The sequence below is a fragment of the Haemaphysalis longicornis genome, unplaced genomic scaffold (genome assembly GCF_048455015.1).
Source record: "Haemaphysalis longicornis isolate Haplotype H1 unplaced genomic scaffold, Haemaphysalis longicornis Haplotype H1 scaffold_4, whole genome shotgun sequence".
NCBI lineage: Eukaryota > Metazoa > Arthropoda > Arachnida > Ixodida > Ixodidae > Haemaphysalis > Haemaphysalis longicornis.
The window spans coordinates 56,459,801-56,487,617 of record NW_027526361.1 but is presented as its reverse complement, the minus strand read 5'-3'; the positions used below and the strand labels follow the sequence as shown (position 1 = coordinate 56,487,617).

The window sequence follows — 27,817 nt, the reverse complement described above, 5'->3', positions numbered from 1 at the left end:
TGGCAACCCTGGAAACGGCTATGTTTGTGCCGCTTCGGCGCAGACAAGGCCCGGCTTGTTCCACTCACTGCGCCCGCACCTCGAAGAAAAAGAAGACACCGGCTGCCCCCTTTTAACCCAATTCTCAACGGTGGTGTCAAGAGATACGTTATTAATCGCAACCACATTGGAGTCGAGGCATTACTTTGCGTTCTGGGGCGGGACGGTTCGGAACATCAAACACACGTCATGTGCTTATCACTGACAAGTACCGCCATCTCGCGGAGCCCGACAGCTAGTGACGGCGCACACACTTGGTTGCCCGCATGCGTGCCACGCAAGTGAATACAACCTGTAGGCTCGCAGAAAAATTCCCGCATCTTTTCTTATTTACCTGCAAGCAAGGCCAGATAGAGAGTACGCGTACCACTTTTCTGTTGCTTATCAGCCCAGCGTTCATTATCCTCTTCAGGACACTGTCAGGTTACGTGTGCCAAATGATGCTCCATAAAACTTATGGCACAGCGTCGCTGCGCTGGATTCTGCTTGGCATACGTTTCCTACGAAGGGATCAACTACACATAGACCATAGTCTAAGCAGCCTGCCCACCTAGATTCCCACCACTGACTCAGTTTTATTCATTTTTACTGCAGCGACATTTATGTCAGGAAATGCGTCGAACGCACCTCCCCACACACATGCATGCTTCATCGCACTATATTTTTTGATCAGCGAAGAAAAAAAAAAACGTTCATAGAATAATGGGAGAGAAGCATCGGTTCGGGACTTCTCTTCGCCGGAGTGTCTGTTCGAGATTACCGAAAACTGAAACGACATTTCTCAGCGGCTGCCTCAGAAATGCACCCGAGCTTTCGACTGGCTTCAAGCCCATACAAAAAGTAAATTAAACGACTCGGGCCTCCCCAGCAAATCCCTCCCACAGCCGTACGTTGGCGAAACGAAGCTGCTATTCGACGTCCTGCGCCAGGAATCCATCCGGCCAGATTACCGCCGCACGCAAATGCGTGTTCCGAAAAGGGGCCGACTCGCCACTGGATACAACGTCGCCGAACAATGAACTTTTCGCGCAGAACCTTTCGGGGGCGTTCTCTACGCCGCGGTTGCGAGGGAGCAAAAGGTGAGAGGGAAGAGGATGGAGACGAGGAGGAGGGCGGCGGCGAGCGCAGTGGCGAGGCCTAATGATGATGACGCCATCATTTGCCTTTCAGATGGCCGAAAACTCTTATGCCCGCCTAGGCTCAACTTTTTCTTCCTACCGAGCTGCTGCTTCATCTTCTCGTCCCCTGGGGCTTCGGTGCACGTAGAACAGAACCAGCGATAAGAAACTAAGAAATGGGGCGGGAAAAGTAAGCTTAAGAAAGGGCGCGTTCTGCCAACGACATTTTGGTTCGGGGGATGGCGGCCGTTACTCTTTTTTTCTCCCCCAGGAACTAGAATAAGAACCGCGCGGTTATCTGCGCCCTTCTTTGCACTGATGCTGACCCTACACCCCCTCTCTTACATACACCAAACATCATACGAAATCACTCAGCGCGTTCCGTGCTCATTAGGAATATTTCAGACCGAGTTCATCGCACCGAATGTTTTCTGCGTGCTTTTTGGTCTCAAACTCCTTTTTTCCCGTATTTCTCGCCTAACGTGATAGCGTCAAATTTGTTAAAAAAGAAGAAACGTTATGCCGTCGGTTGGGGAAGAAAGATGTAGCAAACTGCAGGAATTCTCTTTGACGGTTGAGTTATCGCTTTACAAAGTTTCCTGTTGGATCCTACCCTTCAGAAGCTATCAAAGATTCTCAAACTCCCCGCCCTTCACCTTAGTTTTCTTACAATCACCCAGTGGCGGTAGTTCGACGAATTTTCTCAGTACTGACGTTAACGTGTTTCGCCCAGGGCATTTCGGGGCTCAGAACACCCGGCGCAGGATTCAGACGCCGGAAGAGCGCAGCGCGTAGAGTAAGGTGACTTTATCGCTAGGGTCGTGGCATCGGCCTAGATTACGCCGAGCAAATTTTCCGCTCCCCTGCCCCCTGAAGGGGATCGTGCGCCTTTTCCCATCCGACAGATTCTCTTTTCTCTCCTTTTCAAAGCCATCTTTCCTGTGCCTTTCCCTACGCGTTTTTATCGCCTTCCGTGCTTCCGGGCGTTCTTTTTACCGCCAATTTGCTTCTCCTTCATAAATTTACACCGCAGAAAGAATTCCTCTCATTCATTTTCGGAAGAAGAACAAAATGTCCAGGCCTTATTCCGGGACCTATTTCTGCTCCCCCATTTCTGTGCATTTTCGCAAATTTTTTATCAACTTAACTGCCCCGGTGCGCCTCGGGTCGTTGCGTCAGTTGGTATGATTTTTATAGCTCGAGTGACTCATTGCTGAGGCCTCCACGAAAGAACGTAATCGCTTCCTTATTTTTCACGCCGGGCAGGCCTGAGAACTGTGGTGAAAAAATAACGGGACAAAAAAAATCCTCCCTTTCTTTGACGGCGGAATCCCTCGGGTCAAAATTGCCTTCAACGTTACCAGCTTGAAATTGTTAAAATCAATCTATGACTGGAAGGATAATCTGGGGAAAAAAAACTGGAAGTACGAAAAACACCATTGTTAGGAAAGGCTTTAATCAAGGAGAAAGCTTGGAATGTTTGTTACGACTTGCTCGCTGTAATCCCCATTTTTTCGTCCCCATTCACTAGGTTCCCTGACTAAGCTCCGTCTCCTACATGCGCCTGTTCCAATTGGAGGAAATCGAAGGTCATTGCAACTCAAATAGTTGTTTATGCATTGGATTAGTGCACTTTCTGAATGCGCTGATTTAAAAAAGTGACTTCGAGCTACACACACTCCGAGTCCCCATAGCTTTACACAATACCGGTATCTGAACGCCAGCTTAATCTATCAACTTACCTTCTCGAGAAAAAAAAAACACACACTGGAGCCAGGTAATTTATCCATATTACGCTGGAGGAAATCAATAAGTCCTGAGGAGAGCCGTTGACCCCTCCTCAAAAATCGTTGTATGACCTGATTGTGTCGGTATTTACAAGCAGAGGTATGTTAGACATCTCGCGTGTGTCAGAGTTTCGCAAGAGTTCGTTTTGTCTCAAAATTGACTGAAAATTCCTTCTTTTTAGACCGCTTCAGTGAGTTTAACCAGCGGCGCTGTTTCACAAGCCGTAAGTTCGCTGTTGCAGGACAAAAATACCAAGAAAAAGCCGAGCGCTCGTGAGCGCGTGCATCGCGGCGACCGCCGAGCGTCCCCGGCACGCGCAGTGGCGCTAGAAAAAAAAATGGCAAAAACCCCGAGGAGCGAGAAAATGGTGAGTGCTCGTGAGCGCGTGCTTCGCGGCGTCCACTGAGTCCCCGGCTCGCGCAGTGGCTCTAGCAAAAAAAAAAAAAAAAACTACAGCGGTGTTGCGAAGCGCTACCGCGCTTGTAAAACAAGACAAAAAAAAAACTCCAGCGCTAATGTGTTACAGCAAAAAAGACACCCTACTTGGGAGAGCTCACCGAAGCCGCCGCATTCTCTAGGAGTCATTATGGATAGTTGGAGAGATGGCTTCGCGTGTGCCAATCTTTCCCGAGACGACTGCAGATCCCGTCATTGCTGCCTCGTATCGATGACGAAGAGCTGGCGGAAGTCAACAATCCCGGGGATGACTTTGCATCCATCACTCGCCGCGAAGAACACGGCGACCTCTTCGACGTATGACGACGATAACTAGTACCGCAACTATGCAAATTAAAAGTGATACTGAAACTTAACGATCTATCCCGATAAGTTCGCCTACAACAGCTTCGCCATTCAAGTCTTGCGCATGAGTGCAAGCTTCCCTGAATTTTTATGATGGTTGGCCAGTTTTTTTTTTTCGGATAAAGCTGCCGTTTGATACTAATACTACTACTTCATGGTCCCTTTAAAAGCAGCGCCGCGAACAAGCTCGAGTAAAGGCGTACACAATGGTACATTGCTGACTGTCTGACGAAGGCTTACAGGGACGAAGATGGAGCAAAGCTGAATTTACACTGTCTCCATTTGCGCTATTATAACGATTACAGGTGGAACTTTGGCAAAATCTGCATTACTGTGGAAATGCCATACGTTTTGCAATTTTCCGTAAATATTTTATATTTTTCTTATTTTTTAGTTTTTCAAAATTTTGTTCGACCAATTATCTCAATTTACGCAACTACAAAGACAATTATTATAATTATTTTAAAAAACTATAATTAAAAAAACAACTATTAAAACAATACAGGTGTAACTCGCGAAATCTGCATTATTGTCGAAATGCCATGCGTTATAGGTTTTGCCATTTTCCGTAATTTTTTAATGTTTTCTTATTTTTATATTTCAAAATTTCGTAAGTTATTATAACGATCACATTTGGAACTTTCGCGAAACCTGTATTATTGTGGAAATGCACAGGGTTACACGGTTCGCCATTTCCCGGTATCATTTTATATATATATTTATTTTTTAGTTTTTCAAAATTTTGTTAGACCACTTAACTCCATTTACGCTATTATAACGACTACAGGGGGCCTTTCGTGAAACCTGCATTACTGTGAAACTGTCACGCGTTATACGTTTAGCCAGTTTCCGAGATTTTTTTTATTTTATTTTTTAATTTTGCCTGCCCATTTATTTAAATTTGTGACATTATAGCGATTACAGGTGGAACTTCTCCAGTTCTGCGATATCTGCAGTTCTGTGGAAATGCAGGGCGTTACACGGTCCTGGCTGGGGGGGGTACTCGGCAAAGAATGCTACGTATTAATATGAATAGGCAGTCAAGAAAGCCAAGGAAAGCGAAGGGGATAATGGGGTAAGTCAGTTATTATGCTCGAGACGAATACAGTATTTTTAGAGAAATAAAGTGGAGAAAACATGCCAGCCGGGTGGGATTCGAACCCACGACCTCCTAAGTTTGACTGAAGTATATGCAAAGTAAGGTCATCAAAATTGTGGCCTGGTTGGTTGAAATGCTGCGGGTCAGCTATATTATTCCGGTCACCGGTGGTAGAGGTATATATATATATATATATATATATATATATATATATATATATATATATATATATATATATATATATACAGTCGAACACGGATATATCGAACACGCATATATCGAATTATTGTCTATATCGAACAGCCTGAACGTCTCTTGGAAATCCCATGCAAACGCATAGCGCTGTTGTCCGCGTGTGTCGAGCTCCCGATCACGGGCACATTCGATATATCCAACGCTGCGCCGTAAGTTACGGCATGTCGCGACTTTGAAGAGCTCTGTGAAGTGCGGAGCTCTCAGATAAGCTTTAGATGGGCATATTTTATATTTCGAATTATCGATATATCGAACTTTTTTGCGATCCCCTTGGAGTTCGATATATGCGTGTTCAACTGTACATACATACATACATACATACATACATACATACATACATACATACATACATCTCTGAAGAAAGGGAGTCATCTTCCTAACACATCAGTAAACTTTTATTTTTCTTTTCTAATGTTTTTCTCGTGTGTCTCTGTCTCTCTATTTCGCTATTTTTTGGCGCTCTGTGTGAGTTTTTATGTTTCAAAACTATATATATATATATATATATATATATATATATATATATATATATATATATATATATATATATATATATATATATATACAGATAGATAGATAGGTAGGTTGCTGTCGTCATTGCCAGTGCTATTCGGCTGTTTTGAAAACAGCCGAATAGCACTGGCAATGACAACTGCAACCTTGATATGTGTCCTTACCGAGTCCCTCGTCCCGTATCTTTCTGTTCTATATATATATATATATATATATATATATATATATATATATATATATATATATATATATATATATATATATATATATATATATATATATATATATAGTTTGAAAATAAAAAATTAAGGTAAGTAAAGGCAGAGACACACGAGAAAAACATTTAAAACATGGAGTTTACTACTGACGCTTCGACTGGAGGACCAGACGTCATGGATTCTGCTTGACTTAAGCTGTGTCATGTTGTTGAAAACGTTATGAAGGCAGGGTAACGGATTTGGGTTAAAAAGCGGAGCAATGGGTGGCCGTGTTACTCCGGTAGGCCGCCGGCTACGGCAGTCTTCGCAAAGAGAATCAGGGCTTTCTGCTCTTCGCGCTCACAATGCTCAGGAGAGGTTGATTTTTACATGCGAAGCAAGGAGGAGGAGGAGGAATAGATAGATAGATGTAACTTTAGTAGGAAAAGGGCTGGCTCAGAGGCCTATAAGGATGGTAGGGCAGGAAAGGAGGGGGTAAAATTAAGTCCGGCTCAGAATGTCAGCCTCGCGTGTGAAGTCCCAGAGGGAACGCAGGATGCGGGCTGCGTTCGTGTGCTGTGGTGGCGAGATCCAGTACTCGTACGTCGGAACTTGGCGGCGATGGCACGCGCGAATAGTCACAAGTCCGGGACACTCCCACACAAGATGCTGCATAGTGGGGCGGACCCCCAGGTCGCATGCTCGACAGGTGACGTCGGGATGGGAGGGCTCAACGTCTTCAGGTTGCTGGCGTCTACGACGAGGGATGTAGGCTCGCCATTTAGCAATGACATCATCGGTGAGTGCCGCTCCAGCTCGAGCCTTATGGATGAAAACTTCGGCAGCACGCGGCAGTCCGCTTGGCAATGCATGGGGGTCAAGAGGTACCGATGCGAGAAGCACTTGCCGTCCTCGTTGCTTCAGAAACTCACGCTGGTCGTCGGGGCCCTGGAATAGTGAACCCGTGTTCCAGCGGCGGCGAGCGGGAGTTGAGAAGCGCGCTCGCCAAAGCGTGAGTGGCCTCATTTCCGAAGCCGCCCGCATGGCCGGGAACCCAGGTCACATGTACGTCCACATTGCTTTGTACGCAAAGTGCACGGCAACTGCTCTTAATTTGATGAGTTAGGCAGCCGTGCCGTGGAATCTGCTGTAATTTTTTGATGGCCTGAAAGGAATCTGTGTGAATGGTGAGGCGCTCCCCAGGAGGAAAGGCGCCTTGAGACACTTACTGCGATAAAAAGTCCAGGGCCATGGGAATAGAACGCCACTCTAGTTTCCAAGGCGTGGGGCATTCCTGATCATTGTATTGGAGCACCAGGCCACGGCGCACGCCACGTTGGTGGTGGTAGAAAGCAATGCCTGCGCGGTGGGTGGTAGAATCCCAGGAGGCGTCTGTAAAAATTGCCCCAGGATCGGCATCGCTACGGGCAGCCTGAGCGGATCGCTGGAAAGCGTGGGACGCTTTGGTAATCTTTATGGTAGTAGGATTGAGCCGGCAGACATTTTCATCCTCCCATGGTGGAATCTTTGGAGAAATGTTTGGTAGGTCGGTATGGTGCACGGGAGAATCCAGCAATAGAAAACGTTGACCAGAAAGAGTCATGTGCGGCGCCTTGAGTGATTGCGCCTCCCCTTTTCGATAGTCGCAGCTATTGAAGGAAGACGAGAGAAACGATGGAGCGCTCCTAGGCGCGTGTGCCCGGGAAGGCCCGTAATAACACGCATGAATGCTCGGTGCAACACCTCTAGTTGTTTGGTTTGGGCCTGAGTGAGGTCAAAACACGAGGCTCCGTAGCAGGCGTGGGAAGTTAGAAGGGCTACTACTAACATTCGGGCGACCTTCGTACCCGCACCCCCACTGCGATGGTAAATCCTCTTAATGAGGTGAAGGATCTTCATCCATGTAGGCGCGAGCTCTTTAGGCCATGCGTCGGCACCTCCGTTCTCGTGAAACGATACGCCCAAGATGCAGATGCGAACCTGGAGAGTAGGTGATCTGATGATTAGTTGATCCCCGAGCTTCAGACTCACTTTGTCTCTTTCTTCCTTTGACCCTCCTAGGAGAATCTACTGGGTTTTCTCAGCCGACGGGTGCTGCCAGTTTGTGGAAGGTAAGCGAATAAAGCATCCAGGGAAGTTTGAGCGGCAGTTACTGCTTGTTTTGTTGTGGCATGCTGCCCTCGGTTAATCCTAACGGTGACATAATCGGCGTACATAGTAAAACGCATGCCCGTAGCGTGGTCGGGAAGGCAATTTGCAAGCCCTCTCATCACTAGGTTGAATAGGGTTGGTGAGAGGATTGCCCCTTGGGGCATTTCTACCCTATTTGTGTAGTGACGTGGTTGGCTACGCCCGCTACATATTTCGAATGTGCAGTCATGCAAGAACGCTTTTACCATGTTTACGATTCGTGTGCCGGGAGGAGCTTCTTCCAATGCTTGAATGATGGCTTCGTGAAAGACTATGTCAAACCCTTTGCGAAGGTCTACGGTGAGCAGGATGCTCGGTACGCCGGTTTGCCGGCCGCGGCGCTTGTTTTCCAGACGTCGCAGGAGGCTGTCGCGTGTGCAAAGGTTTGGTCGGAATCCCGTTTGCGCTGGATGGAAATGAGCGCATTGTTCCTTAAGGTGGTAATTGATACGTGTAAGAACTATTCTCTGGAGAAGCTTGTAAAGGGTCGATGTCAATGAAATTGGCCGTTTGTTGCTCAGCTTTGTTGGGGACTTGCCAGGCTTAGGAATAGGTATTACGACAGAGTTCTTCCATTCGGGCGGAAGGGTACCTGACATCCAAGTGTGATTTAAGTTTTCGAGTAATTGCTGCTTGCCAGTGTGGTCTTAATTTCGGAGCATCTGCCAGGTGATGCGATCCTTTCCAGGCGCACTGCGCTCATTCACGGACTGTAAGGCGTGCAGCAATTCTTGTAGCGTATATGGGGACTCTACCCCGTCATCGCAGGCTGGGTTACGTTTTCGGTATAGGTACCGGGGGTGTACGGGGAGAGGGGGGAGGAGGAATAAACTTTATCTTAATTCTTAGTGATGGCAATGGGAGGTCTCAGTCCAGAAGTCCCTGGGCGGTCGCTGCCAGGCTAGCCCTTTCAACCAGCCGAAGTTGATCGCCGGGGTCCGGGCTGACTAGGATGCCTTCCCACTGCTCATGGTTGGGGGAGAGGAGGGTGGGGGAGGAATGGTGTGTGGGAGCACGCCCATATCATGTGGTATAGTGTACAGGGTTGGGGACAGTATTGCAGGTGGCAGAGTAGGAGGTGGGGCAGATGGCGTGGAGGAGGGTGCCGTGCGGGTATATGTTGGTTTGAAGGCGGCGGTAGGTGGTGGCTTCTTCCTTAGTCAACTTGTCGTGGGGAGGGAGCAAGGTGCGGCATTCGAGGCGGTTCTGCTCGAGGATATATCTTTGTATTTTTGAGGCACAGAATGGTACTCATCCGACTGTGAGGCTGAAGTGTTGGAGGGGAACACCCGGTAGATATGTGCGCGGGTGGCAGCATAAGCCGCGAAGCAACAAAAGAAAATGAAAAAAGAAAACTTACCCACACCCTGTTGTTGCAGAAAGTTGTCACACCCTTCACGCGTAAACGGTGTAACCAGCACAAATATGTTCCCAGTTAAAAACCAACTGTAGTTTCTGCCGAACTTCGCCGTTGTGAAGATATGGGGGTATTAATGACATGCATTCTCCACCCAGGCATCCACGGGTTACTTTTATATAAACGTTTAAAATTCATACGCTTAATGCACCGGATCTGTGGGCTTAAATGTCTCAGACATGCATATCCTTATAAATGATTTTCGGAACGTAATTTTACGGAACATTACTTATCCATTCAGTGAGCATAACATTATAAGAAAACGATCTTTGTGTAATATTCAGGTTACCATGCACACTCTTGTGCCTTCATCTTCCTTCTCCATTTTTGTCGAGGCGTTATGCTTCTTAGGATACAGACTGGTGAATGAGCTCGCATTCGAGCTCGTTTGAAAAATAAGGCCCTTTTCCCCGCCCGAGTGCACATCCAATAAATGCATGCAACCGGACGCAATGCTTTATTAAACCAGGCTCAATAACTGCAGCTTGGGCCATCACCGTTATGTGGAACATTAGTTTTATGACTCGCAGTAACGACTTGCCAAAAGCAATATCAAATGAACGAGCGGGGTTCTAGCAATCAGGGAAGCGCGGAGCCACCCCACACCGGTGCGTCAGGCACCCGTCGTTGACTTCTTTCTTGTCGCGTTCAGCTGCGCATTAGTGCGTCAAACCTGGCCGTAGTAAAGCAGGTAATTGTTTCATGCGCCCTGTACTTCACGGACGAGCGGCCGACGCAGCCATCCTCACAAAAAAAAATGAGCCGTAATGATGAAGACAAAATTCCTCACTGAACTTTTTCGCGGAATCGTTTTCTTGACGAGCGTGTTGTTGGAGTCTCTGCAGCATCCTGCTATGTGCTCCAGGATAAAGAGAAGCGCTGATGACGTGTATTTTCTAGGCGGCTGGCGAGAAGACTGTAGCATTGCAGGCGAGATTCCGCACGCCTGTTTTTGTTGTTGTTGTTGCTGTTTTGTTTGTTTGTTTGTTTGTTTTCTTTTCTCCGAGCTGTGAAAACGGAAACGTACGGACGGCGCTCCGTTCTCCCAAAAACTGGTTACACGGAAGAGAGGCCCAGTTAAGTTGACGAGAGGCTTTCTACGGAGGCTCGTCCGTTGGGGTCCGGGTCCGTTTCGGCGGCGCGGAGAGATGAGAAAACAGGCTGTAGGCCCGACCTTGTTTTGCGCAGAAAGGCAGCACGTCTTTGCCTATTCTTCATAATGTATCACCAGAACACAGACCGGAAAAATACACTACACAGCGCTACAACTTACATTTCACGACACATAGATCACTCACGCAAGGTTGGCATTCCGCGTTGTCGCACTGCTGCATATTACAATTGAGTTATTCCCAACACAGCATCAGAGGGGAACTACCAACCAGTATCATTGGCGCTTACTAACTATGTATTTTGCTGGATTCAAATTACGTTTGAATAATCTGTATTGTATCAGCTGAGTTACGTATTTCATTTTTTTCTTTCTGCCTATGCTTCCATGAAAGTTCATGTACAATGCGCCATATATTTCACTACAGTACTTTATCTTTTGATTTTCTTTCATGGCTCATCTGTTCACTGTAGCATTTGCACTTGCATTGTCATATCGTATTTCTTGTGCGTATGCGTTTTAGTACGAGTATGAACACGCTTTTGGGCTTTTTGCTGTATTACTTTCTCTTTCTTTTTCTTTCGCCTTGTACATACGTTGCCAAGTTCTCTTATGTTTGTTATTGTCAAAGACGATAGTATTTCTTGGGCTACTTAAAAGAAATTTTGTTGTCTGTTTGTCTGTCTGTCTGTGACTCGATTAAGCCACCCTGCCAAAGTGAAACAGAAGCTGCGCAATTGTCTTAATTAAATACCCACAGCCAAATCTATACGTCTGGGTCCGGTGTCAATGTTCATACTTGTCAACATTGTTGAACAAGAACAGGACATTACGCAAGCATAAGGCAGGAAATCACTACATAAGTGATATTCGCTGTGTTCCTTTATTAAAAAATTACACCATCTTCCCGTAGGGCAACCCTGAGTAGTATGCAAAGCAGCCATGGGGTCGATTCAAGTGCCCATTAGTTTTCAGTTCGTCGTTGAGCCCATGGCTGTTTCGCATACTACTCAGGGTTCCCCTACGGGAAGATGGTGTAATTTTATTCGCCTCGCACACATGCTCGAGGCTCGGCAATCCATCCTACAGCGCTGGAAGACGCGGCGCACCAATCGCCGCCTGCGCAAAAAGGTGGCAGAACTCAACCGAGCCATAGAGTGCTACAGCCGCCAACTCTGCGCACAGCAGTGGCACGCCGTATGCAACGAGGCAGACGGCCAAATACATAAGGGCAGAACTTGGAACTTACTTCGCCACCTACTCGATGAAACCAAGACAAAGGGTTTCCAACGCCACAATCTGGCGCAGACACTGCACGCGGCGATACGAACGCTAGGCGAAGACGAAACGGGCCGGAGAATCAACGCCCGCTACCTTCCCAGCACCCCCAAGGAACAGCATGACGACTACAAGGGAGCAGTCAATCTGCTGTTAGACCGCGACATCGAAGAATGGGATGTCCGAGCAGTGCTGCAAACCCTTAACTGTAAATCTGCAGCAGGCGCAGACCGCATCACCAACAAGGCCCTACGAAATCTCAACGACGGCGCCATCACGGCCCTCACTCAATACTTCAACGTGTGCTGGCGAGCGGGCCGGCTGCCCAAGCAATGGAAAACAGCAAAGACGGTGCTCATCCCCAAACCGGGCAAACCACCTAGCATAGAGAACCTCCGACCGATATCTTTCACGTCATGCGTCGGCAAGGTTCTCGAACACGTCCTGTTGAACCGATGGCAACGCTACCTCGAAACTGAGGAGCTATACCCTAACACCATACTAGGCTTCCGAGAGCGCCTGAGTACCCAAGACACCATGATCCTGTTGCAACACGAAATACTCGACGTGACCACCCCCACCCGCGACAACAGGGCGGTGCTCGGTCTCGATCTGCAGAGCGCATTTGACAAGGTACAGCACTCTGCCATCCTGGCGCAAGTATCGCGACTGAACATGGGCAGGCGATCATTCGCATACATCCACGACTTCCTCTCGGAACGCACCGCCACGATACACGTGGGTGACCTCGAACTACCGCAGAAATCGCTAGGCAGCACCGGAACCCCCCAGGGCTCGGTAATCTCCCCGCTGCTTTTCAATATCGTAATGATCGGCGTGGCCAACCGGCTAGCGGAGATACCCCAGGTTCGCCATACCATATACGCGGACGACATCACACTGTGGGTTCCCGGAGGCTGCGACGGCCACATCGAAACGACCCTACAGCACGCGGTAGACACTATCGAACAACACCTCGAAGGCTCCGGCCTCGTCTGCTCCCCCCAAAAGTCAGAGCTACCCCCACCGGGCACACCTCGCCACCGCATAACCACCGCAGCAATCACCGTGCGCACGAGAGACGGCACCGTCATCCCGCGAGTGCAGTCCCTCCGAGTTCTCGACATGATACTTGAGAGCAATCGCTGCAACGGCACTACAGTCAACCGCCTCACCACCAAGCTCACGACAGCCACCCGCCTCATCAGGCGAGTGACCACACGGCACCACGGCATGAAGGAGGCCAGCCTCCTCCGACTGATACAGTCATTCTCCATCAGCCACGTTGCATACGTGGCAGCATATCACCACTGGAAAACGCCAGAACGAGCCAAAATCGACGCCGCGATACGGAAGACGTACAAGGCGACCCTCGGGCTCCTCGACAGCACAAGCACGGCGCGGCTCCTCGAGCTGGGCATCCACAACACCCTCGATGAGATCGCCGAGGCCCACCGCACGGCCCAGCTCGAGCGGCTCTCAACCACGCGCACCGGTCGCTCCATACTCGACCGGCTAGGCTACGCATCCAGAGCAGTCTCAACCTCTAGTACACGCCCGCTGCCAGACGCCGTCACGCGCAGACTGCGGGTTAATCCCATACCAAAGAACATGCATCCCGAGTACAACCGCGACCGACGAGTCGCCCGAGCCAAGGCCCTCACGGAGCTCTACGCCCGCGACACCCGTGCCCTTTACGTTGACGTCGCCGAGTACCCCGACCGACCCGACACATACGCATCGGTGGCAGTCAGGGCTACCACCGGCGACATCTACAGCACCTGCAGTCTCCGCGTCCCGGTCGCGCGTCATGCCGAGGAGACGGCCATTGCCCTGGCCCTGACGGACCCTCAGTGCACCACAGTGCTAAGTGATTCGCGCTCCGCGATACTCAGTTATGCGCGAAACAGTGTGTGTGAAAGTGCAGTGAAAGTGCGAAGCAACACCACGACCCCATCAGTGTCCGCCACGTCCCTTCGATGGTTCCCGGCGCACATGGACTCGCTCGGCTCCAGCAACGGCCACGCCAATCGCAACGAGACGGCAGATGCCGCCGCGCGCGAACTCACCAACCGCGCGGCGACCCCTCTCGCCTCTCGTTCGGCTAGGCAGCCGGCCATCAACCACGAACCCCTCACGACCTATACCGAGGTCCTCCAATGGTACCGGCTCAGCCGACGAACTATGCCACCACCTCATCCTCGGCTCACAAGGGCCGAGGCCGTGCTCTACAGACAGCTACAGACAAACTCTGTGATCACACCCGTGTTGGCGCAATACGTGTGTCCGGGTGCCTACGACAGCGTGCAGTGCTGTGTGTGCGCGAGAGCAAACGCGACTCTGGCCCACCTATTGTGGGATTGTGAACGCAACCCAGACGAGGCGGCCGCCCCGACGCGGCTGCCGGACTGTTTCACGAGTGCCATGATTTCGTCCGAATACACGACCCAACTCCAGGCCGTCCAGCAGCTCGAGGCAGCTCTCGCACGGCAGAGACTCGGGGAGGCGGCGAGGCCGAGGGATCCACCCCCTCACTGCCCGTCAGCCGAGCCAGTCGACGCCTGCGGCGCACACCACGAGGACGTCCAGGCCGCGTCACGATAGGGTGCCTCTCTAGGAGGCGATCCTCTCGTTCTGCAGGCTAGTCAATAAAGTTGTCTCTCTCTCTCTCTCTCTGTCCCTCCCTTGTCGTTGTTGCGCCGTCCACACCCCCACTGCGCATGCTAGGCTTGCTGAACGCCCGGTGGTGTCTTACCCTTTAATGGCTCCTGGAGCGACAGTGTTACCGGTGTCTTCCTGGGCCGGCCTGAGATGATAGCCGAGCAATGGCAGTGGGGGTGTGGTGGACGGCGCCACAACAAGGGAGGGACATAGCCCCGACCATGAGTTGCTGGAGCGACAGTGTTGCCGGTGTCTTCCTGGGCCGGCACGAGACGAGCACGCTTCCCCTTAAAGGGCCCCTGGAGCGGCAGTGTTGCCGGTGTCTGCCTGGGACGGCGGATGGATGGACCACGGACGACGGAGCCGAGAGCAAGAGATGCTTTGCATCTAAAATTTATGGATGCTTGGTTTTTTTCGATAGCAAATGAAATACTACATCAAATGCAGAAAACCGCCGCCTGCTGTTGTCCGCGCTACTATAGCTCCTGGCAGCATTTAAGATAAGAAATCAAACTGCAACAGTAACGAAATGTTCCGCTAGATCGGTTCCACATTCCGCTTGGAACGCTCGTGGAGTAGAGCAACAACGTGGTTCTATAAACGTTGGAGTACGCTGCCTCGATTCACGCGCGTCTCCGCCGTACGGCCGGGCTGGCATCGAGGCACCCGGCCTGCAGCAGTAGAACGCGGTAAATTTAAATTAGGCAGTTTTAGCATATCGTTACCGTGTTTGCGTTACCGTTTACCGTGTTACCGGAAGCGCTGGCGACGGTGAAGCCTGTTCCGGTAAGTTACCGTTCGCGGTAACTCTCGCGCTGCGCAGTCTACTCCCGCAAACACGGTAAACGGTAACGCAAACACTGTAACGATATGCTAAAAGTGCCTATTGACTTGAGCAAAGCTTTAGCGTGTTATCTTGGGAGGAACGAGACGGCAGAGGAACAGCATGAGAGGTGAGCGGGAAAGAGAAGGGAGCCCTTACTTGTCAGGGGCGCCAGTAGATAGATATCGTCTTTCGTCGACAGTTGCAACGAAAGGAGCAGATACGCGGCCATTTTTTTTTTGTTTGCCTTGTGCCGTTCATGTATCACTCCCCTCAATAATGCCCCTGGGGCCATGAGGGTATAGTAAATAAATAAATAAATAAATAAATAAACAAACAAACAAACTCGGGTGCAACTTCAGAAAGCCATCGCAAGTTTCCACTGCGCCTCATCCACGCAGCTGGCTGTTCATCCGCGTGGTACAAATCGCGCCTTACTGCGAGTATCGTAATCATGACGCGAGTCGTTTCAATGATTTTTAAGACTTAATCTGCTCATAAATTACTGCAGCGACGACAAAGAAACTGCGTGAGGAAAAGTAGGCGATGATACGCGTTAGGCGCAACCTCCTTTCAAAACGCGCGCCTGCTCTCACATCCGGGCCGGTCGCTTCGGCGGAGTGATGCACTGCATGAGCTATTGCCGTTCCTCACTTGTACCCGAGTAGAGCCTACGATTACGCGTGTTTGATTCGGCGCCAAGCCACGGAACGCGCTGTGGCATCGCTGCAAAATAGGTTTCAAAACTGAGTCCAAGGCAGGAAACGGAGGACCATCGGAGCCAAAGCAACAGCGCACAAAATTTAGTGGACATCTCAGAGGAGATTCCTGCGCCTCTTAAGCCCGTTACAGCCTAAAAGGTTGCGTCGATCTGTACTTACACATCAAATTGGCTTGACAAATAGAATAGAAATGCCTTTATATTGAAAAAAGAAGAAGAAGCGCTTAGCGTACGTAAATATGGAGGCATTCATGAATAATATGGGTCATTATTTTTCTTTTATTAGCGTGCTTACAAGAACGCGCCTGCTGTTTAGCCCACCCGCGAGTGCGTGCCGCCCAAGCGTTCACTGGAACTTTTAGAAAGTGCGTGCTGGCTTGTACTTGCCAGCGTGCGTATTGGCACGCTGGCACTTATTAGCAATGGTTAACACAGGCTCATCAGAGCTCGTGACGAAGCATTGTTTGGAAACGCAAGGGTGCCCGGAAGAATTCGTGAACGAAAACGCAACCGGCCACTTACACAAGGCAAAGCCACTGGTCTCTTTATCCAGAAAGGTTGAACGTAGAATATTTCGAATTTCGCAAATTAGAATTGCGAAAATTCGGAATGTTCGAAAATGTATCGAGAAGATTTGAATAGGTTGTTAAGGGCTTAACAACAGCTGTCACCCTGCTTGAATTACATGAATGAATGAATGAATGAATGCTAGCCCTATTCGTCACGTACACAGCGCTTCGTAAACCTGTAACGGAGAATTTTTCTGAGAAGAGAGGCATGTCGGAAGGACAGCGCTTACCGCATCCCAGCAGGCATAGCACAAGCAGGAGTCCGGCGTGCCAGCGGCAGCTTGTTTCGGCCCAGGGTCGCTGGCCGCCTCCCGGTGACGTCACCGCACGCCTCTTCTGCCGGGGACTGCGAGGTCGATAGAGCGCTCATGTGACGGCTGGGATCAGTGAAGGGCGGCTGAAGCGCTCAGATGTGGGTTTCTGTTGAGATGTTGAAGTTGTTGATGATATAAGTGTCGCCAGCGTTTTGTTGCACCTGTCATGATAGCCATCCAGAAGCGCACTACTTTCTGGCCGCATTGCGTTGTAAGTACACGCTCCAACTGTTGCAGTTGTCCTTGCTACACTTGTCATTTAACTGCAACGCACAGCATATCAAAGGTGATACACCGATTGTATGTGCATCTGTAAATTACGCAAATGAAGTTCCACCGAAATGATCTTGGAGTGGCTTTTCTAAAAACTGGGCAGCCTTTGCTATATGTCATGTTTAGCTTTGCTTTAGTTCACTATGGACGAACGACGCTTCACCACCACCCTTTTCCCTTTTGCTCTAATAAATGTTGACTACAAAGTGAATATTCAACGTGGTTGACTGCGCCTCCAACCTTTCAGTTCACTGGAGTCAACTGGCTCGGCTCCTCCAATAAACTTTTAGTCGTCCACCTTGGATGTGCAGACACGATCAATTTCAAGGTGACAGAGGCAGCATCGAATGGCGTGCCTTTGAAGCTGCGTAGCGACCGGTTCATAACTTTGGACATAATGTTAGCACTGCGTTCTTCCCCTTGCAGTCTCTTGCATGATGCAGCCATGACGCAGCCCGTAACATGGCGCTGCTGCTACTCGAGCGATCACCTTCAAATTGATGGCGACTGTACCTTAGCACAGCTACCCCAGTAGATGAGCGTGTGGGAGGGGGAGGGGATAGAGGCACCACCTGCGCGGCGGGAGCGGCGTCCGCATGTTGTTGTGCGCGGCTGCGGCGGCGACGGCCCGCGATGGCGGTGGCGTCGAGGCCTGCGGCGGCCGGCTGTCCCCGTGTCAGCCGAGAGGCGGCGGCCGGCGACGCGGCCGTCCGCCCGACGACGCCCAGCCGGACGCCATCGCCCCCAGGGGGGCGACACGGCCGCAGCACCTGCACAAGAGGAACGAAACCAAGCACCGGTTATGTCGGGCTGAATTAAGCTGTATGCGTTAAAAATTCCCGACGTTTGTTTGAACAAATCAAGTCTTATCACAGAGTGTGATGACCCCCAGCCACGGAGCAAGAATTATTCAGGAGGCGCAACAGGGCTTGCTCCGGCGGCGCGATAAAGTCAGGGCGCCGGGCACGGCACCGACGCGCCCTCTGTCGCGAGACGCCAAAGGGAAAACGCTCGCCGGTTCAGGGTCAGTCAATGCATAGCCGGCAGCCGCCGTGGGCAGTCGACGCCGACGAATCCCTTGCGCGACTGGACTTTCATTGGAGTCGGTTTGAGGCGGAAGAATCTTCGCGTTTCAAACATCGTTGTCGTAGGACGAAGGGGCTGTGATTTTTTAGAACGAGAAACCTACAATAAAAAAAAACGTGGTTGAGAATCTAGGTATCATTAGTTCCAATGAATGATGGTTCTTATCCTCTATGTCATTAGTTCGTATTTAGACTGTCCTAACTTCGCCACCCTGCCTGTGGAACATGAAAAGAGCGCACAATTATCTGAGAAGCCGCCCGCGAAAGGCGAGACGGCGAGAGTGAACCACTCATGGCGGGAAGGCGGCGTCCGCAGACGTCGTCTGCTCCGGGATTCCTTCTGGTTCTTCGTTTCCAGTGCGGTACGGCTTGTAACTAGGGCAGTATTTATTCATAAATGCCGCTAAAATGCCCAGCACTTATTTTAAATGCAGAGCATTTCAGTAACTCACGATGTCACCCGCGTTGATGTCCGTAGTCCGCACCGTCCCCTCCCTACTATATAAAAAAAAGTATAGTATTATGCGGCGCCAGGTTTCGATCCGTCGACCCTGCGGGCGGAACGCAATGTACATGGCGCTCTACCCACTGCGCCACAAAGCCGACACAGAATGGCAGGCTACGGACGCGCCCTATATCCTTGACTCATTCAAATTACTGCTGACGAGCGCTCTCTCGTCAGCAGTTGCCACAAGTGCAACAACATTAACGTAACGCAAACTACTTAACGTCGTGCGCCCCCGGAAATGCTCTGCATTTGATCGTGCACCTCGCGAGGGGGATGTTTCACTGCGTCTTCCTACTGGCCAGTACACTCGTTGCCATCTGTCGGGTGTTTTGCGAACCCTTTGCGGCTGATGGCGCGCGCTCTGAAACGACATTTCCCCCAATACAATCCCCATCGGACCGCTTGACGCGGATATAACGCGGCTCCGCGGGCTTTTTAATTTTTTTATTTATCTTACAGAGAGAAATCTGGCAATTTTCACAATATATTCAATGATATTACGATGTTTGTGTGTCGCGTACGTAGAAGAATGTGTAAACTATGGCAACCCGGTTGACGCGCCATCTGTTGTGCTGCTCCGCAAGCTGCATTTCCTCCTCGCCAGACAGTGACATTAACGCGCCGCCCGCTAGCGCTGTCCAGCCCAGCGGATTCTTCTCCTCAAATACTTCTTTCTCCGTGCCCCCAGCAATACTTTTACCGTATGTGTGTCCTGACAGATAATCACTACCATCCTCGGAACCCGCTCCTCATTAAAGCGAGGAACACGAACAATGAGCGGGTGCGCGATCCTGATCCTTGCGGAAGATAGCCGCGTACAAGTCGACAGTATAGAGTATACGCCTTGGCCGCCTTAGATGTCTTTGTCTTTCGGATCGGTTTGCAAGCCCGCCGGCTGGTGAGAAAACGGCTACCTTCCAGTCGCTTCCGACTATTTGTTGTTCTACGAAGCATAATATATGGGGTGTGAACGTATACAGTCGGTGCCGTGCAGTTGCAAATGGATGAGTTGGTGCAACCTGATTTCCGTTTCCTTTCAGGCCATATCGACATGGTTTAGCTTTAACGCGTCATTAAGTGGACACGAGAACATCACTGCGTTCGTGTAGCTGCTGCTGCCAGCAGTCAGAAGGGCCGTCTACTCAGAAGGAGGACTCGATGGTATTTTACCCACAATACACGTCGCCAGCGCTCGTGCATACAAGGACGCCAAGTTCCCGTTTATGCAGCCTCGCCGGAGCTACCGTGTATGCTAATGGGCGGCTGTTGCACTCTCGCTTCGTAGTTCCTCTGAACACCTCCACAGGAAGGCTGTGCCATTTGCGTGGACTATATGAGATCCCTGAACAACGGCGAAGCAGCAGGGACAGACAATATGGTAGAAAAAGAGGCGAAACAGACCGAAACTAATAGTGCAAAAAGGGCTCATAAGCATCCGTAGAAATGTGCCGGGATGAGTAGTGCGATATCAGAAAGTAAAATCTCCACGACAAGTCGGAAGGTAGCATCTTACTCTTGGATAATATAAAAGGTTTTTGTAGAGCGAAGGACTTTGTTAGGGGACTATCTCAGAAATGACGACACATGTGTCGCCTGCGGAAACGAAAGAGAAGCGATACGAAAGATTTTTTGTTAAAATCTGATATAGTCACGGAAATATTCTCCTTCACGAAGCCCAGGAGTTTGGAAGCAAAAGACAGAAAGTAAACTACAAAGCTCAGAAGGGGACCAAGAAAAAAAGTTGGAAATATTGTCGCAGGAAAAAAAGAGAAGATGATGTAACCTAGGAAAGTTCCCACGTGTTTATATAACTTAAGCTTCGTTTTCGGGTGATAAGTCCGGAAGAGCCGAAAAAAAAAAGCATAAATTCGTTCAGCATCCACGCAGTGCATCTGGGAGCGTATTTATTTCTCCTTTTATGACTGTGAGCGCAGCAGAGCCCCCATGCGAGCGTTCCAGGAGCAGGCCAGCCTGTGCCACGGCCTCCGCGATCGCGGAGGCCGTGCCTGTGCTCTCGGCGCCGCGTCATTGCCCGCGAGCAGCGCATTCGCTGCTCCTGGCGCCGACGGACTATGCGGCGCCGGCTTTGGCGTGCACGCTTTGAGAGAAAGCTACTTTTATCACGCCGTGGGGAACCCACTTGTCCTGCACGCTCGGCTGCGCACCGGCACGGGTTGCAAGCTGTAAACGAAAGCACTGCGTATGCTAAAGCTTGCCTTCTTTCGGGACCCGCGAGCAGAGAACAACGCTTTTACCACCTTTGCCTCGTCTGTGGTTTCTCTTTGCTTAGCAGCACGGGCACTCGCGGATAAGCCGGAAATAAATTGGCCGTGCCGTACTGAGATGGGAACGAGCAGAAATGCGCGGCTCCACGTGCTGTAACTTCCCTGGTGCAAAGAAAAAGTTACATCTGCAATTAACATGCTCATGAAATGACACTAACGGTTATCCGCGCAGAAAACAATTCGGAAGTTTAGTTCTAAAAAGCATTCCGCTCTCTCGCAGAATCGTGGCAAAGGCCATGGTAGCACAGGATTTGCCGCGCATTGTCTGCATGATAAGATAGCTGTGGTCGAGCGAATTGTTTAGTGGCCTCGTTTCGAGCGCGAACACGTCTAATGCATCTGCCTCCAGAGGTTGCGTTCTCGGTGCCATAGCAAGAATTCTGGTGGTCGAAGCGTATCGGTAAGTGTCGTTTGGCACCATATCTAATGAGTTTGGAAGCTGCTCCCATAGGGTAGCAGAGTTGCTCATCCATCCGCCATCTTGAGTTCCAAAGTCATGCGGGAAAGCCTCCGTCACTCATGCGGGAGCCGCCGCGCCGGTTGCAGCGGCGGAGAGAAGTCGGCGCGTACGTGCACGGCCGGTATAAAGCGGCCGTGGTGCGTGTGCTGCCTTGCACCGCCGGCCGCTGCGCATGCCAGCTGCGGCCACTGAACTGCGCACAACTTGAAAAGGAATTCGGTGCGCAGCCCTGAAAGCAAGCTTTCCTGTTATGGGGGAACCGGCGGTGCGGCAGCCGGATCTTGGGAATCAGACGCGCAAAGGCCCTATTCTCGACTGCACAAATTGCCGGCAATTCAGGCAATTTTCCGGAAGTCTTTTCTGATTGGCTTTCAATTTTGGTCACGTGCTTCCGGTTGACAAAGCGGTTGTGTGTGCTGTCGTCATTTTGACGTTTCATGTCGTTTACGGACACCAGTTCTAACGTTTGCCTTATTTCTCGTTACTAAAGGCCCATAATTCTTATCCGGCAATGAAAAACCAGAATAAATGCAGCGGACATGACAACGTAAGCCTGTCTTTGCTATTCAACAACAATACTGCTTGTAATACACACCCCCTCTGTGATTGGCTGAGATGGCGTGACGTAATTTAAACAGTTGGCGGGAACGATTACGTCATGCATTGGCAACTTCAGCCTGCGTAAAAGTGACGTAATGCTACGTAACAGCTTGAAAATGGCGGCTCTTTTTGTCGCAAAATACAAGAAAAATAGGGCAAAATATTGCCCCGGCTTACGACGCCGCGAAATGTGCGGCAATTTGCAGCAGGCGCAGTTTCGCATGCGCGCTGTTTAAAACATGTTTCCTACCGAAACAAATTATAGTTTCAACTGCTTCCAAGTCAGCGATCATGGAACATACACATAACATGCAGTATTTTGCTTTTATGTTTGGCAATGAAATAAAAATGATTTGTTTGGCGTAACCGCAACATAAGATGGCAGTACAAGCCTCTCCATGACAAAGAGAACCCAATGCATGTCATTTGTCCATACTTGTCCTAGTAAGCTGTTGGGTCACATGATCGAACTCAAGAGAAAAATAACAATGAAAAGTGACTATTTAGTTCATTACAGCGCTGATTGCAGTCGAGCTTGACGAATGAGTGAATCGGCGACATGGGTGCGCTCCGAGGTTATCAAGCGTAGCGCTGCGCTGCGCTTATGTGTCATAGAAGCGATAGTCGCGGCCGTCTTTTTCTGTGATCACGCCATAAACTTGTAACATAGCAGCAGACGATAGCGTGGCGGCGGTGGTGGCAGGGAAGGTGATAATGCAACAAAGCTTGCATTGAAGCAGAGAGCCCAGCTACGTTAATAAAAACGATTGAAAGAAATAAATAGACACGGTAAAAAAATTGTGTTATGTTCTTTAGCCTTTCGCTCGCTTTTGGATCAACGTTACTCGATCGCCTTGTGGTGTTGGCGCCAAATTTGACCTCCAGAAATGTGTTTTTCTTGTCAGCCTCAGCTACCGTCTTAATTTTTATAGTACATGCCAAGTGTTTTTATATCTTTCTTGCACAATATTTGATACCTTGGTAGCGATATTTATGAGTGACTCGTCAAATTACACTGCATGTCGTCATAGCTATAGGTGCAGCACGTCACTGATTGCTTACGTCGTGCTTACGCAAAAAAACATGGGCGAAATTCCGGCAATTTGTGCAGTCGAGAATAGGCCCCCAACTCTGCGAAATCTAGAAGCGGGCAACCGGCAGCGCCATCTGTCTGCGAACGGGTAAATTCTAAAAAAAAACTGTTGTTGATTCCTCTATCATAGGAATCGGTAAACACGAAAATGAAATGTGCCGCGAAATCTGCAGCTGAGCATTATTTGTGGGTCGGCGGCTGTCTTGTGGATGTGCTTGGCGAGCGACGTCCTGCTGGCGGGTCGCTTCGGCAAAGGTGTACTGGCGTCATTTCCGTAACGGTTATGACGTCAGCGAAATCTTTGTGTATCACGGCATAAAACACTTTCGTGTTAAAATATAAAATCTGAAAACGAATACCCCTAAGTATAACGTACTCTTTAGTACTAAAGGTTGTTTCTCCGCGAGAAGACCCTGTGTGCAGGGGTGCACCGTTTACAGGCCGCCTGCTTCGTTGTACTGGCGTCACTTCAGTGACGGATATGCCGGGGATAAAACCCTTTTGTGTTAAAAGCCGCCCCCGCGGTGGACGGCTAAGAACGGGAGTTACGTACTCCGGTGCGCAGTCATCTCATTGCTCCGGAGGGAAGCTTTGCTATTCATAATAAGCTGGCATTCCAAGTTTAAATGCATCAGTGACCTTGCATCATTCGCTAAATGCATCACTCACTAAGAGAAGAACGTTACATGAATATTCTCATGAGGTTTTGACTTCATAGCCGACTTTGAAGATGTGTTGCAGTACCCGCCGCGGTGGTTCAGTGTCTAAGGCGTTGCACTGCTGAGCACGAGGTCGCGGGTTCGATTCCCGGCCGCGACGGCCGCTTTTCTGATGGAGGCGAAAAGCAATCACGCCCGTGTGTACGAGATTTCGGCGCACGTTAAAGATCCCCAGGTGGTCAAAATTGATCCGGAGCCCTCCACTACAGCACGCCTCATCGCCTGCGTTGCGTCGGCGTGTTAAACCCTACACTCAATTTGTTACAGTATGATTGTTTTAACACGGCTCTTTTTGTCCCCAAAACCAACGCATCCAAAACTACCCATGTCAGAAAGAACACAAAAAGCGTTTTTGGCAATATTTGTTGCTCATGGGGTGTTTGTTTTCTTTTTGCAAAATCGGCACACTCCATAATTTTCTTCGGCTTTTTAACTATTTTATTGTTGGCACAGATTTTCTTATATGCGTACCTACCCCAAACGCACGCACCGACAGACAGGAAAGGTGACTACTTTTGCAACCACCATAGGGGAAGGAAAATGTGGTGATTTTATTATAATCAGCAGGTAGTTTTCAGCAATGCTTCACGCACGTGAGGCTAAAACCGTTTACTGCGTTTCGTCATGAAACCCTACTTCGAAATGTAGAACGTACCAGTTCGTCCGACGGTTTGTCGTTCAACGCTTGTTTATTAAAGTTCCGTGTCCGCAACGTGAAGTTCAGCTACGAAGGTGCGTTTGCAAACCCACCAACCAGAAATTCAACACGTTACAATACCAGCTAATTCCTAAACCTTCGGACGTCACGTAAGGCGCGTCTGTTATTTTTGTACCTTATAGCAGCTGTAAAAAAGCACTGTTCGCCTGAAAACCGCGACGATTTACCACGCTTGATTTATCGATTGTTATTGGTGCCCTTTTTGTATCGGGCTGATGACATGTGCAGGTGCCGTCAAAGGTAATTGGAACATGGTCTCGCAAATTTACAGGAATGTCTTCTTCCGGAAACTTCCTCGCGGCATTGGTGTGCTCTTAAAGGAGTCCTGCCTAATAGAAAACGTTTCTTGTAAACACGTAATGGCCGTCATAAAGCCAGTAAGACAATTTTTTGTTCTATTCAGACATCTTTGTTCCAATTACTCATGACAGCACCTGTACAACTTTCCCATAGGTTCTAACATCTACACGAATTAATACCGTTATACAAAACATATTGCTGCGAACCATGCATTCTGATTTTTGCATTCTGGAACCATGCATTCTGGTTTTAAATGCAGAGCATTTCAGTAACTCACGATGTCACCCGCGTTGACGTCCGTAGTCGTAGTCCGCACCCCTCCCCCTACGCTATATAAAAAAAATACTATCCGGCGCCTGGTTTCGATCCCTCGACCCTGCGGGCGGAACGCAATGTACATGGTGCTCTACCCACTGCGCCACAAAGCCGACACAGAATGGGAGGCTACGAACGCGCCTTATATCCTTGACTCATTCAAACTACGTCAAGAAGCTGCTGATACATTAAATGCAATTGTTAGTCGCACGATGTCCGGCGTCGGCGTCGGCGCCGTCCACACGCTCACTGCGCATGCGCGTCGAGTCGAGGCGATAGTGAACACTCTCTCGCGAGGGGCATTGGATTGGATTCGAACACTCTCTCGCGAGGGGCATTGGATTGGATTCGAACACTCTCTCGCGAGGGGCATTGGATTGGCTTGGCTTGGCTTGGCTTGGATTGGATTTGGATTGGATTGGATTAAAGTTGATTGTGTTGGATTGTGTTGCGTCATAGCCGCGGCACGTTGCGTCATAGCCGCGGCAGACGCGCTGGGGCCGGCGCATGTGCAGTACTCTCTCTTCCGCGGTTTCCTCTCCTTCGGGCGCGCTGCGCATATAACCGGTGTGCCGTTCTCCGGCGAAGCAACATCCGCGCTTGGCTCAAACACGCCGCTTTACAAGTATGCCAACGTCGTCATCGATATACAGCTTCCATCGTGCGGTACTCCTCAGGGATCCGTTATTTCCCCGTTGCTCTTTAACCTAGCAGTGGCTCATATACCAACCACCTTAGATCAGATACCGGAATTGCATTACACCCTTTACGCGGACGACATCACGCTCTGGGTAAAGGGAGGTAGGGATGCTCAACTTGAAGCCACCCTACAGGCTGGAGCAACAGCCGTAGAAGAAGGCGCGGCCTTGGCTGGCCTTCACTGTTCACCAGCCAAATCCGAACTATTAGTCTTCCCACCCAAGAAATCTAGAGCTCCGCGAGACCCCTCAATCGCGATACAGCTGGGGGGTACACCCGTACCACGGGTAATGCAAATAAACATACTTGGACTGCCTCTACAACAGGACCGACGAAACACAGCGTACATCAGGAAATTATCGGCTCATGTAGCGCAAATAATCGGGCTTCTTAGACGAATTGTAGCACGGCGACATGGCCTCAAAGAAAACGATAGGCTAAAACTAATACAAGCATTCCTAATAAGTAGGATTACATATGCGCTCCCGTATCTTAGCCTCACGGAAGCGGAAATTCGAAAAGTGGATTGCCTAATTCGGAAGGCTTATCGAGCCGCTCTACAAATACCGCCAGGAGCTTCCACTGCCAGACTGGAGAGCACAGGCGTGTACAATACAGCCACAGAGCTAATCGAAGGACATCGCACGGGGCAGCTTGGCCGCCTGACGCGCAGTGTAGCCGGTAGAGCCCTCCTAGACAGCCTGCGCATTGGCTACCTACAAGAGCCCGAGATAAAATCACCCATCGAAACCGTTACGAGAGAAAACATCATTATTCGGCCCCTTCCTCGAAACATGCACCCCCAATATCATTCCCAAAGAAGGGCGCAACGAGCCCGTGCATTAACAGCAAAATACCCCATTGACCCAAGCACACTGTATGTTGATGCAGCGGAGTGTCGTCATGTGGACGCTTTTGCCCTGGCAGTCATCAACTCACCCGATTCTCCCCCACTCACGACCCTCACTATCCGAACCCGTCACCCTCAAGTGGCGGAAGAGGCGGCGATAGCACTTGCACTCACACATAGGCCAACACCCCGATTCATATTCTCAGATTCGAAAACGGCCGTTCTAAACTACGCCAGAGGCCAGATCTCGCCTCAGGCCCACCAAATTCTTAATCAAAAACCACCTACTGATCCTGTAGAATTGATCTGGTTCCCTGCCCACACGGGTATTGGAGGAAATGAAGTGGCACACACCGCAGCCTGAGCTCTCGTCTCCCGGGCCTGTGATGCCAACACTGCCTCTCATGGAGCCAGATCAACCCGTGATTGTTTACTCACGTACAGAGAAATCACGGAACATCACCGCCTCTCCCGCCGCAAATATCCTCCCGCCCACCCATCCCTATCAGTGGAAGAGGAACGCCTTTGGCGTCAGCTTCAAACTGAATCCCTCCCCTGTTTAGCCGTACTTCATCACATTCACCCCTCGCTGTACCCCACAACACTCTGCCAGCACTGCGGAGAACGGGCCACATTACATCACCATATGTGGGCCTGCAAGTACGATCCCTTCCCTCTCATCACCTCCCTCGACCAGTGGGAAGCAGCACTGGGATGCTCAAGCCTGGATCTCCAGAAGTTACTAACGGGTCGGGCAGCCACAGTCGCCGAAGCTCTACGGTCTTTGGCCACCAAGCTGCGCTAACCCTTTGTTAAATAAAGTGTTATCTCTCTCTCTCTCATCGATTGGGACCGGCTTACGCAGTCCCCTCAACCTATATAAGCGGCGGAGCGCGCGTTCGGAATTCCGTCAAGGGCGTCTTTGCTTGGCTTTCGCTTGACGTGACGCTTTGCTTGACTCGAGTAGATGCGACGCATTTACTCGAGTTCCCCCCGTGGGAAGATGCGGGCGGCTTTT

The 27,817-nt window shown here is 50.0% G+C and overlaps 1 protein-coding gene across 1 annotated transcript in view; it reads right to left on the bottom strand.

The window, feature by feature from the left end:
- Positions 1 to 27,817, bottom strand: part of LOC144178740 (cell adhesion molecule Dscam1-like) — a 306,042-nt gene that overhangs the window by 228,327 nt on the left and 49,898 nt on the right. Inside the window, exons 2-3 of the mRNA XM_077706821.1 lie at positions 17,740 to 17,937; positions 16,811 to 16,926 (exon numbers count right to left, since the gene is read on the bottom strand). Coding sequence (XP_077562947.1) covers positions 16,811 to 16,926; positions 17,740 to 17,765 — 142 coding nt within the window. The 5' untranslated portion in view covers positions 17,766 to 17,937. The remainder of the gene's footprint in view (positions 1 to 16,810; positions 16,927 to 17,739; positions 17,938 to 27,817) is intronic.